The sequence below is a fragment of the Phyllobates terribilis genome, unplaced genomic scaffold, assembly GCF_046119375.1.
Source record: "Phyllobates terribilis strain yellow unplaced genomic scaffold, ASM4611937v1 Scaffold_5__5_contigs__length_657084704, whole genome shotgun sequence".
Taxonomy (NCBI): domain Eukaryota; kingdom Metazoa; phylum Chordata; class Amphibia; order Anura; family Dendrobatidae; genus Phyllobates; species Phyllobates terribilis.
Genome location: NW_027362765.1, coordinates 255,506,813 through 255,519,916, shown reverse-complemented (window position 1 = coordinate 255,519,916; position 13,104 = coordinate 255,506,813). Strand labels below are relative to the sequence as shown.

The 13,104-nt window shown below is 41.8% G+C and overlaps 1 protein-coding gene across 5 annotated transcripts in view; it reads left to right on the top strand.

Moving 5' to 3' along the window:
* RAB37 (RAB37, member RAS oncogene family) overlaps window positions 1-12,139 on the top strand; it is a 128,679-nt gene extending 116,540 nt beyond the window's left edge. Inside the window, exons 5-8 of one of the 5 annotated variants that reach the window (XM_073684072.1) lie at window positions 3,469-3,534; window positions 6,086-6,142; window positions 7,157-7,233; window positions 11,416-12,139. In XM_073684072.1, the coding sequence (XP_073540173.1) occupies window positions 3,469-3,534; window positions 6,086-6,142; window positions 7,157-7,233; window positions 11,416-11,518 (303 nt within the window). In that variant the 3' untranslated portion in view covers window positions 11,519-12,139. The remainder of the gene's footprint in view (window positions 1-3,468; window positions 3,535-6,085; window positions 6,143-7,156; window positions 7,234-11,415) is intronic. The other 4 variants (XM_073684071.1, XM_073684069.1, XM_073684073.1 and 1 more) reach the window with 4 other exon arrangements.
* The last annotated feature ends 965 nt before the right edge of the window (window positions 12,140-13,104 follow it).

Here is a 13,104-nt window from a genome sequence, read left to right as displayed (position 1 = left end):
GGTGGCAGCTGTATTGCCTTCTATGCATGTAAGGCTTACAGCTGCCACCGCCATAGCGCCCCGCTGTGAGGATGATCTCTCCACCGGCGCACGCACAGCCTTCTTGCGCACCTGCCGGGATGAGTCACCACTGGGGCTGAGTCTCACTGGCGGGCGGATTCGCCGAGCGCGGTCGCTGGTCGCCAGAGGGTTTAGACTGCTGGGGAGGAGGAGCGCCCGGCTCACCAAGTATGCAGGTAAGCCAGGCGTTCCCCCTCTTTTCTGATCTTTTCCCTGCAAGGCTGTCACGGTCTGTCATCTTACCGGTCTCTCACCAGCAGACAACCAGTCTCCGGGTCCCACGCTGTGGGGAGAGACCAGAAAATGACAGACGGGGACATTTATAGGAAAGGGAATGGGAGGAGGACAGGAAACAGGGGACCATTGGGCAGGCCAGAACCGGAGGAGGGGACATGGGAATACAGGGGATTTTAACCCAATATAGCAGGGCACCTCAGTCAAAGGCATCTGACTAAGGATCAGACTGCCCTGCAGGTGTGCCACGTTATATATGTTACAGCACTGTTCTGCTTCATGCAAATTATTACAAATTACTTGATGATATTGGATATGTGGATTCTACAAAACTGTGCAGCCACAATATAGCAGAAAGCCACTGTGGCTTTTATAAAAAAAAAAAGCTGCTTTGCAGCCACACCTTGGCCATGGGCTAGCGGCACCAACTGTTTTATGGGTCCAAGTTTCATTATTGCATGTCTTGGGCATATTTCTCTCAGGTGTAGTGTTATCATGGCTTTGTGGGGATCCATTTTTATCAAATACGGTTATACCTCCGAATATACACATACACCTGCTAATATTCATGTCAAGTACCTGTAAGGTGTGCAGGGTGGTAGTCATGGGCGAGGGACTGCGGTGTTCCCACACCCTGGCACCCTACAAATAAACTGTGTCACGATTCTCCTGTGCTATGTGTGTGGTGTGTAACGCTCACATTTTGGTTGCAGGCCTGTGCTTGCTCCGATTCTTCAACTTCAGCAACCATCGCACACACACATCAGAGGACACCCAATTCGTTTTATAATAGAAAAGTTTACTTAACTGTCCATCTTCATGAAATTGAAGCATGCAGTATTGGGCACAAACTTTTCTGTTCCCACAGTCCATAACACAGCACGTTTTTGTATCTGCTGTCCGCTCCCCCTGAGCTATCCCTTTCTTCATTGGCATCTCTGGTCCCTGGGATACTCCGTCCGGCTCCGCAGCTTCCATGAGTCTCGTCCCAGCTCCCTTATGCAATTTCCCTGTCCAGCTCTCTCTCATAGGAAGATGAGACGCGCTTCTCAGTGCCTTGGTTTGGCCATAGAAACCCGGACGTTCCAGGAATGTTTGCTGAAGTTTGTGGCTGACTTATCCATGCTGCTAAACAGCCTGTGCGCTTCATGTCCTCCAGCCCTCTGGCCTCAAACTACTGCCATCTCTTCTCTCAATGTAATCTTTCCCTCTAACTACCTTTAATCAGGAAGTGCTCCTCTTGTTAACTATTCTTTCTCCCTCCCAAGTTGGGGCAGTTCCTGAACGTTTAACTGTTCCTATCCTGTGCATCTTACTTCCTACTTCTAATGTGCCCTCAACTGCACCTTTCCCATTCCTAATCTATACCAAATGCTATAGCTATGTCCTATACTTAACCATAGATTTTCCCTATATGTTATACGTAAGGAACATTATACATTCATCACATTACACTCACTGTGCACCTTAGTGCCTATAAGGTTCTATGCACAATAAAACCACATTACTCATACAATGCAATTCACGAATGTCATCTTCAGGGGAAGAGGCTAATGACTATCCCTGTCACACACTTACATACCCCTCAAGAAATTAGGAGGCAGATTGTCATTGGGCACGCTTAGCTGTGCAGCTTCAGTGTGTGCCTGTAACTCTAAGACAGCATGTGATAAGTATTCAAATCAGGAAAGCAGCTTTCCATTTGTCTGTACCAATCTTATTAGCCGCATACAAATAACAAACAAATAAATGTTACCTTTAGACCAACCTTGAAGAGTAAAATGGACTTCAAAGAAGGGGAATTTCAACAGCTTTAGCCCCTTTAAAGGGGTTTTCCTACGAACGAAAGTTCATTTTAATCAATCGTTCTTGGAATAATAACTTCCACAATTGGATGTGTTTAAATAAAATGTTCCTGTGCTGAGATAATCCTATAAATGTGTCTCTGTGTAATGGCTGTATCTCACCGTGTACATCATACCACAGCTCCTGGGCAGGGGAGGATGCCTCTTAACAGCAACTGGAGCAAGCGCTAATAGCTGCTTTTAACCCCTTGAATGTTGCTCAATCACTGACATCAGCATTTAAGCTGCGCGATCATGTCTGGGTGTCCGCCATGTTCCCTTTGTGATGCGACCGCAGTGTTGCCATTTATGCCTGTGTAGGCTGCGTTTCATAGAAGACCAAGATTAGGACTATATACTGCAATACAGTATGCACATTGTGGTCGGACGGCTCGCTCGGCCACTTCTGGAAGTAGACTCAGGAACCCGGGTTTTCTTTACAGGCTTTATTAACAGCATAAAGCCCTGCACTCCAGCAAAATAAATACAGCCTTACTTAGCTAAACAACAAAACAAAAGATAAACTGTAGTACAGTCCATATATGTGTGTGCGGGGCGTCCACACAGGTTACGTCCAGCCTTCAGCTCCCTCCTGAGCTATGGCTGTCCAGTCTGGAGACCTCGCCTCTCCAAACACAACAGAAAAAAAACAGGACTGAACATTTAAAGGATGCTCAGCCACACCCTTTAAGTGAGTTAACCCACCAGCATATAACATGCTGGCAGAAAGTCCACTAGTTTCAGTTCACACAGGCTAGCAACCTGCGTGGCACATGCCTCCCCTCATATACCATACAAGTGACTCTGTCACAACATTTACAGTGTATATTTTTACATATATTAAAAAAACACTGGTCACTCCACAACCCATCAAAAAATGTAATAGGTGAACAAAAACGTAGTATTTACCTCAAAATGATACCAATAAAATGTAAATGAGTTAGGCACACAAAAGACGAACTCCAACAGAAAAGTTATGGCTCTTTGAAGAAGGGGAAGAAAAAAATGAAACTTAATATGAACATTGGTGCTCAAAATGCACAACATTCCAGTTAATTTTCAGTTTTGTAGCTCATGGATACACTACCACCCTGTGCACAAAGCCTGGATGCTATGAATACATGACTTAGAAGCTACTAGGGCTGTAATGGTGTTGTGTATGGCTATACGCTTAGTCTAGGAAAACGAGCACTGCTGTTAGTACTTTGGTTATGTATGTGATGTTCCAGATGTTTGTGTATTATGTGTCTTATTGTCATAATTTTTTTTTTTTCTTTTATATGTTTTAAGTCAGTTTTTTTTTGTGTCTTTTGACTTGTACATTTTTCAGGCTTGGCTTACAGAGGTTCACGAATTTGCCCACAAGGATGTGGTCATCATGCTACTCGGCAACAAGGTATTGGTAACTTCCTGCTACTCTGCAGATCTCTGAATTGTGACACCCACTCGCCTCCCAAGCCTACTCTATGTATACGTGACATGTCTACCTCCTGCCACACGCACTTTATTATTACACATACTTATAGTTGAAGAACACTGTTATATACTGAACCAAATTGCTCACGAATTTCCAAGGGCCGCTTTCAGCTGCTGGGGAAGAACCAAACAACAAATATTCCAAAAAAAAGAAATTAAGCATTACACCATGACTATTAAATAGCAGCATGGTTAAAGGCTGTGCACACTTTTGCTAGCATTGTTTCCTTGCCGAAATGCAAACAAAATATGGAGTATACAGCTCATACCCAGATTCTGGTCAATGCAGCTCCATCTCCATCTGATCCCGTAATCATACATGCTTCTTGATGACCTACTCATCAGCACTGTAACAGTTTCTATCACAGTTTGCACAGCTGTGTACCTGTTGGGTTACATCGATCAGACTACGCATCCCTGGGTAAATCTACAAGGCAAGTTTGTCCCAAATTGTAATTAATACATTTTTTTTTTTTTATCAAAATGCATAGCCATCTAACCACGTCACAGTGTACCTTATATGGGTGGTCCCTATAACTAATGTCCTACCTCACTGTGCCAAACCAGGTCTCTTCTAAATTGGGGACGTGAGGGGAAACCAGGCATGGTCCATAATTAAAACCTTGCTGGGAAAGATGTGTAGATAAGGGTGCTGAGCCTGGGAGGTGGTTCCACACCCCCAATGTACACTACAAAAAAGCCCACACACCTTTATTAGTATTAAATTAACGTGTAGGTACTTATATGCAATGTGGTCAATGTTAATTAAGTACCTCACTTGATAGATAGAGATAGAGATAGAGATAGAGAGAGAGATATATATATATATATATATATATATATATATATATATATATATATATATATATATATATATATATATATATATATATATATATTAGAGAGATATATATATATATATATATATATATATATATATATTAGAGAGAGATATATATATATATATATATTAGAGAGAGATATATATATATATATATATATATCTCTCTAATATATATATATATATATATCTCTCTAATATATATATATATATATATCTCTCTAATATATATCTCTAATATATATAGCAATAGTGGAATTCAAGTATTCATTAATGATTATTATTATATCCGCACATACTGATTTTGTGCAGAGCCACAGGTATCCTGCAGCAAAATCATGGACACTTTGATGGTGGACTTTCACAGAGAAAATATGATGAACAATATAAGGTTGTCCAAAAATATATATAGTAATAGAAAAATTAGCACCTTTAAAAAATTAGAAAATCTTTTACTCATTTAAAACATCCAAATAGCACCACAAAGCTATACATATAAATAGGGGAAACAAGAGGATCTTGTTATAAAAAAAAATAAATAGGGTAGGAAGCGGAAAGGGCACCTACAGAATATGCCTGTAAGATCCTAATTACTGAGTTGCCCCTACCTGAGCCACAGAGGTTGCCACCATAAAATTGTGTAATGGCGCCCCTGCTCAACATCGGCTAAGCGTTGTTCCCTAATGAGGAACCTAAAAGGTTAGAAAATTAAATGGCATTAAATATTTAGTCTATTGATAATGGCCTGTGAGTATCAATTAGGACAGCATGCAGTATATAATCATAGAATATACCGCCTTAATATAAAGGAGTCCATTTTTACAAAACTATATTACCACCTTGACACATTTCCCTCGTGAGATCATGTTCATCAGGAGGGAAGTCTTCAGTCCTATATACGTAGGACAAAGCAGGAGGAGACCAGATGAGGAACTCTACCTATATACTGTGTATTGTTCGGTTGAGCATTATCAATAGACTATAAAGTAATTAGGGAATACTGGGGATTAGCCTATATTGAGCAGGCGTGACATTATGCAATTTTAGGATGCCAATCTTTGCAGCTCCGGTAGGAGAAACTTAGTATTGGGGTCTTACAGGGATAATATAGCTGTCATTTCCCCTTCCTACCCTGTTGTTTTGAGTTTTTTTAGGGGATCCTCTTGTTCCCCCTATTTATATGTATAGTTCAGTTTTTTTTGTGCTGTTTGGGTGTTTTCAATGAGTCTATTTCCTAAAAATTTACAATTATTTTTTTAAAGCGGTAATTTTTATGTTGCTGTAGATTTTCCCTGATGGGAAAGAGAAAATCCATAACAGATCTGTGTGCTTTCTGGATCAGAAATTGACATACAGCAATATTTACACCTTTTTTACTTTTCCTTGAGGGAAAAATTTGTCAGCATGTGAATACCTGTTATAATTTCATCCACATGTCGGCTACTCTAAACTATGCAGGTAAAGTCTGTATCCTCTCTGATCCAGCCGAAGGGAGGAGAGAATGATTAGTAATTTTACTACAGAGCTCCAATCAGCTGGTCATGGAGGGTTAGATGAGCCGGATGGGACTATGCTGTCACATTCTGATTCTTTCTGATACAGTATTGATTTGTTATATTCTGGCTTTCAGTGTGACGTAAACAGTGGGCGAGTTATTCGAACAGAAGATGGGGAGACTTTGGCGAAGGTACTGTATGTAAATGTCTGAACACAATATAAAGGGTTATTCATCGCCTAAAATAACAAAAAACACAAAACTAAACCTTTACAGTGTAGTTTTGAAACAGAGCTGATTCTCTTATTCATACATACACTTTTTATCTTTTTGCTGGAGTTTCTTATTGTTCTCTATTCCTAACCAGAGTTCAGAATAGAAGTATGTATTCAATTTATGGATAAATGCAGCTACTGCAGGCATATGATATATTATATGTAAAGGGTTCATTGATGCATTTTATACTAAACATGAGTGACAGCCTTCCATTCTAGTTTGTCTGGCCACGGGTCCAGTGTAATAAGTACCTATGATCGGCTTTCATTGCTGGAAGAAATCACTACTAGCCATACAGTAATTGCCCCTGCATTGTAGATAAGCCAGGTCCATCAAAGCAACAGCCCTTATTTTGTTAGCAGCTTCCTACTGACCATTGGATCCCATTTAAAGGGAATGTGTCAGTAGGCTCAACCCTCCTAAGCTGTCTGTATCGGCATGTATTTCATAGGAAGCTGAATAACATGATACCTTGATATCTGCAATCGAATGTCTTATTCCAGAGAAATCCACATTTTTTTTTTCTTGTATAAACCTTCCTATGATCTACATGCACATATAGATAGCCTAGGAGGATTAACCCTACTGACAGATTCCCTTTATTGCATACGAAAATTTGTCTTTGCCTAATAGCATCCCACTATCTCCACTTTGCAGACCTAAAGCCAGCAAAGCTTATTGGGAGATTTCAGCAGAATTTTTAGTGCAGTACAGATGTATAATACAGGCTGTAACTTGTGATCAGTTTAAAGATGAGCACAATAAAGCATTTACAGTATTACTCATTTTTTTTAGGTTGATTAAGTCTATAATAACGAAATGCAGTTCCAAGGTGAACTTAAGCTTTAAATTAAACACATAGCTGTGACTTATTCTTAAAAGCATATGACTGTGAACTATATTATCTATATATTGATTCTTAATCCTTAGGAGTATGGCATTCCTTTCATGGAGACAAGCGCAAAGACGGGTGTAAATGTCGAACTTGCATTTATGGCTGTAGCCAAGTAAGTATGTTAGGTGGCTGTGGTGTGATGGATGTGTGTAAGTGACTCTAGTACATATGGTAATCACACAAGTAAGTCATTGGATTTGAAAAAAAATTTTCATGCTCAAATTTTGGAAATTCTTATGTTTTCTTATGTTCTGATTTTAAAAGATCACCTCATTTTTCTATTAACATCACATATGGATTTTGCACAGAACGCGCGTGAAATTACATACAATGAAGAATCTTTATTGTACCAAAAAAATGTACACCATATTATATATAAAAATTTATTGAATATTCTGCAACTTTATTGGAAATGAATTCTTGCACCGCTTACTTTTCTCTTCAAAGCTTCTCTTGATATCTTTTCTCTTATAGAAGGCCTGCGGATCTTCTCTGTGAAGCATCCAGCAGTAGTCCCCCATCATGTTCACGTTTCATCTACCTTCATATTGTCGTTCCATCTCCTTGATATCCTGATGAAATCTTTCTCCTTGCTCTTCGCTAACAGCACCAATGTTTTCAGGAAAGTAGTCCAAATGGGAATGTAAATAATGTAACTTCAAATTCATCAGACAACCCAAGGCTTTGAAATGTTTCAGCATGGACTTAAATTTTTGGATCTTTGTTGTTTCCTAGAAATTTCTTCACAACTTCTTTAAAAGAATCCCAAGCCCTTTTCTCAACAGCCTTCATTTTTGTTTCGAACACGTCGTCCTTTGTTTCCTAATATGCGGACCCACAAAAATGCTTTCTTTCAGTTTTGCTTCAGACAGTCCCTGAAACTTATTACACATGTACTTAAGTCTCTCCTTCTTTCAGTAGAGCTTTCACAAACTGCTTCATGTGGAGTGATGGGTGGCAGGAGAACTTTTAGTGAGATCAATGAAACTTTTGCAACTGTGTTCTTGAGTCCAGGTTGCAAAGATGTTCTCATTGCCCAACTTTTTTGGCTCCAGTGATGAGTCCTATCTCAGCTGTCCCATTGACACAAAAATCAAGGGTACTTCATGTATCCCTGCTGCCCAAGGAGCAAAAGGACAGAACATTCACATCACCACATATTGACCATCCTTGATTCTTGTTAAGTTTCTTGAGAATTCATGACTTTCCTTCAAGTGCACAGAATGCCCTACAGGCACGGAAGTGTGGCGCCCCTGAGGGTTGTCACCACAGAGGTACTGCACCTCACCCAGAGGTGTGGTGTCTCCCTTCTCTCAGGTAAGGTGGGAGTTCTGCACGGAACCCCAAACACCTGCATCCAACACTACACAGCTCCAGGCCGGCTGGAGGGGCAACATGCAGAGCGCAGCTGCTGAGCCCTGACTCTGGCTGGAGTGGGGGGAACCCAAAGGTAGGGAGAACCAGTAGTGGGTGTGGGTGGAGGAAGTAGTTAGGGGGAGCACTTCGGTAGGAGTATAAAATAGGGAAGCCATCTTTAGGGTAGTGGTTCCGTGGAGTTAGGGAGCAGTTCAGAAGAACAGCTCGGGACAGTTCAGAAGAACAGTCCGGGAGCAGAGTCTCATTAGGAGATCTGCTCCACAAGTAGGGCCAAGTCAGGAGGCCCAGGAGGGGAGCAGGGAGTAGGCTCCGTTCTAAGAAAGGATCCTAGGGGGTACGGCGCATGCAGGACGGCACCCGTACGCCCCGCATCTGTCAGAAGACAGAGGGATCGCAGCCGCATTCTAGTCCCCTGAGGGTCAAGCAAGTCTGTGTAACTCCGACGGACAGGAGGGATTTCAGAGTATCCGAACAGGACTGAGAGTGGGCAGCGCAGAGCAGGAGGGAGAAAGACCAATGTGAAAAATAGGAACACGAGAAGGTGGGGTTCTGCCAGGTATTCCCAAGCTGTCTGAGGAAGGATTGAACCCCTGCCCGGTGAACGCAGCGCGACGCGGGAAGCCTGCACCTGTTCAGTGCACCTGTGGACTGTCTGAAGAATTGTGAGTAAAATCTCGGATGACTGCACTGTACTGCCTCTGTCCATTCTTTCATCGGCGCCATTGTTCCCCCTGCACTACAACGCACAGCGCAACCCACGCTATCTCACTATACTGCCCTGAGGCCTGCTCCACCTGTGGGGAGCTGACCCATCACAAGCTGCCCTAACATCTGCCTCAGAGGACTGCTGCAGCGCTGGTGATCCTCACCAGACACCACAGGTGGCGTCACAAACTTTCTAAAAATAACCCCTTTTTGCACTGACCGCCCTGGGTCACGGATTGGGCCAGCCACCGTGATATTCCCCGCCAACCGGCGTCCAGAGGCCCGGCTGCCGAGTACCCCACGGCCCTGGGGGTGCGTCAGAAGCATGCTTTGTCATTGTTCAGTAGCACAGCTTTCAGACTTATTTTTGGATGAATCCATAGTCTCCACTCGCTCACATTGTATTCGATGTTAATTTTTTCCATCAGACTTAGGAGCATCACTGCAATACACTAGAGCACAGTCTTGAGAAAAGTATGGAAGGAATTCCTTTTCTCTGCTTCTGTACCATGAAAAACGGGTACCAGGAGCTAGCAGGTTCTTTTCCTTTAGTCTAGAGTCTAAAAGTTCTGTGGAATGTTTAGGAAGGTGAAAGTCCTTGACTAAATAATTTAATTTGGGCTGTGAAAAAAAGCTGTCGCTCGTTGGAACTAGCATGACAGTCTTCATCAGAATACTGCTCTTCATGTTCTGAATCAGGTGTATCTTCACGTTTCTCCGGAGGTGAAGGCACAGGGTGAATCGCTGACGGGAGGTCCGGGTATATGATTTCCTTGTTATTTTTAAGGTTAAATCCCTCCATGTTGCACCTACAAAAGTATCACTATGATTTTGTGGTTCCCTCCAGTTCATAGACATGCTAAAGCGCTCTTTCTTCCCTTTAGATCACTGTCGTAGTCCTTCTACACAAACAGAACACACTACATGTGGAGCCCACAACTTGTCCTGATCACCTCGTTTTACTCCATAATACACTTTTCTAATGAAGTCCTTAATGTTCCTTTGCTTCTTCACTACAAAACAACTGTAAATGTAGCAAAAATTGTTGGGTGGATTAAGCCACCATCTTGTAGCCATTTTGATCATGTTATTAGAAACTGAAGCCTAATTCACCACAACCACTAAATACTGAAAGGAATTGTTGGCACACCACCACAGTCTTATGAATTGTCTAAAAGAAAATCTGCCTTTTCTCCCCATAGCAAACAATCAGAATGCAGCTTTCAGTTCTTATACTGCTGAGGTAAAATGAAAGATATGCTATAGACACCACCACACTCTTTGGAAGCTGGGTTCAGAAAATCTTCACAGCAGGCAATCGCAACACAGTCCTTAATTTCTAACCAATCTAATGACCCCAAAATCATCCAGCAAAGGTCACTGTACGTGATGGAATCTTTTAGATATTTTTATGGAGTTCAGCGATCGAAAGTATATTAAAATCACCTCTTACTTTTCAAACAATTTTACCCTTGCAGATCTGTGTAATATTTCTGTATAGTTACCATTTTGTTGAAATTTTAATATAAAAAAAAAAGGCAAGTAAAACATATCCCATATACTTTAGCGGTAAGCCTTCAGTGCCCTAAGTTTTCTTTTTTAATATTTCACTGCCAGAGTGGTATCACCAATGTATGTTCCCTATGTGTAGAAGAATACTTACCCGCCGCCGCCGTCTTCTGCTGTTCTCTTTGCCGATCCCGGCCTCTTCTGCTAGTTGTGAGCTGCCCGATCACTCCCAGTAATCCATTTTTTTTTAATAATCACTGGGGCTTTTTTAGACTCTAATTTCCTGTTTCAGTACATAGCCACAATAGTCAGACCCCAACCCAACCTTTTGTACTGAAGTATGGTGTATATATTAAGCCTACCCAGCGATGTCGGCACTGACTCTCCCGGGGATCGTGTAACATTCACCTGATCCCTGCGGCCAATCGGTGCTGGCTTCACTCTCCCCGCCTTCAGACAAATTGCTTCCATTCGGAGGAAGTGAGAGCTGCTGCTGCTCTTTCTCTGGATGTATCTGATGACATGACAATCCCCAGGAGAGCCATTGCCGACACCTCTGAAACAGCGGAGTGAATATACTGTAGGTGGTGTTTTACAAGAGGGTAACATGGGGATTGAGAAGAAGTAAAACAGTATCTCACACATGTCAATTTAAAGTATCCAGAACATTTTCCTCATTGTGTCCTTTTATTTTCCTATGCAGGGAGTTGAAGCAAAGATCTAGTAGTCCAGATGACCGTAAATTCCAGATCCACCAGTACATTGAGTCACAAAAAAAGAAAAGCAGCTGCTGTGGACTCCTCTGATTTGTGTTTTTAATTATGATCTAAGCAATTCCGGGTCAGGAAGTGTTCTTTTGGTCCAGAATTGACTGTAGAGTTAAGGACATATAATGACCCAATGAAACTCAGTTTGTTGGATACCCTGATGCCTGGAGTGGAAGCCCCTCCGTGATTGTTTACTCAGAACTCACAGGAACCTTGTTGCCTTTTGAGTCTTCTCGAAAACGTCTAAGGAATCTGTTGTGTTTCCTCTTGCATGGAATTCAATGACAGACCTCATTTAGATAAAAACCCTTCCTGCTGCGCAAGAATACTGTGCCAAAATCGTTTACACGGACAAAGGTTGTATAACAGATGGCATTATGACGTACCACGTGTTATCAATCAATAGCCTCCTGGTACTGTCATAGGTTGCACAACTCAGATTTGTTTACAAGGTATGAAGAATTCCTCTGATTTTTATCCTTACTTAGAGACCTTATTATCATAAGTTTCCTAGGATTTTAAAGAAATTGGAGGAAACTGTATATGCTGAATACATTTACTGCAATATTTTCATGTAACCTGTTCACTCTCGAGTATCACCCATTGGCTGTTTACACATTGAGCGCTAGTTGTGGGTATTTCCATAACTGCAATTTTTAATGGCTTTATAATAAAATTTGCTTTTGTTATTTACACTTTGGGTATATGTTGTGTGTTTTTTTTTTTTTTTCCGTTTGTTTTTGGCTAGATACAGACAGATAAGTACATAATATTGCGGATGTAAGCTAATGGAAAACACTTAAAGGGAACCTAACAGCTGATCGGATAGCATGTACGTATTGGTCACTGCCTGTATATCTCAGCCGGGTATGACTGACTAAAACACTGCAGTTTTTCACAGAAAAAAAATGGTTTAAATACCGCCGTGGGCTGAGCAATACGGGTGTCTAGTCAAACAAATGGGTCCCTGGTAGCTTCTCACTGCCCAACTCCCCTTGAGTGACTAGTTTCTCCCTGCATGTGTGTATAGAAAGAGAGCGGTCACTCCTGGGGAGTGGGCAGGGAGAAACCGAAACCATTGGGGACCCACCTTTCCACATAGACACCCATGTGGCTGTCTCCTGTGACTTTTAAAAAGACTGTTTTTGTTTTTCTCTGAAATGCAGCAGCATTCAAAGAGCAACCAGTCCATTTTTTAGGACCCTAAAGTGCTCCTCCAGAAGTGAAATCAGGTTTTAAAGTTGTCTGGAAGTTGTATTATCTACCTATCTGCACCCACCCTTGGACTATTGACAGGTCTGAGGCCATGTACCAGAGCGAACAACCTCTCAATCAGCCAGGGGAGGGCGCTGCTATGTAGGAAATACAGCATGAGGTTTAGAAGCTAGAAGTGCATCATCACGCTCTAATGCCCTTCCCGTTGCAACTTCAAAACGTGATTTCTCGCTGCTGAAACAGTGCTTTGGGGTCAACAAAGAGCTCAAATGGCTCATCTTTTAAGAGCGACACAATCCTATTAAAGTGACTCTGTCAGCACAAAATGACTGTTCAAACCAAGTACAGGCGCTCGATGCTTCACGGCTGAGTCAATCATTTAAACACGCCTTCCAACCTACTTGTTTTCC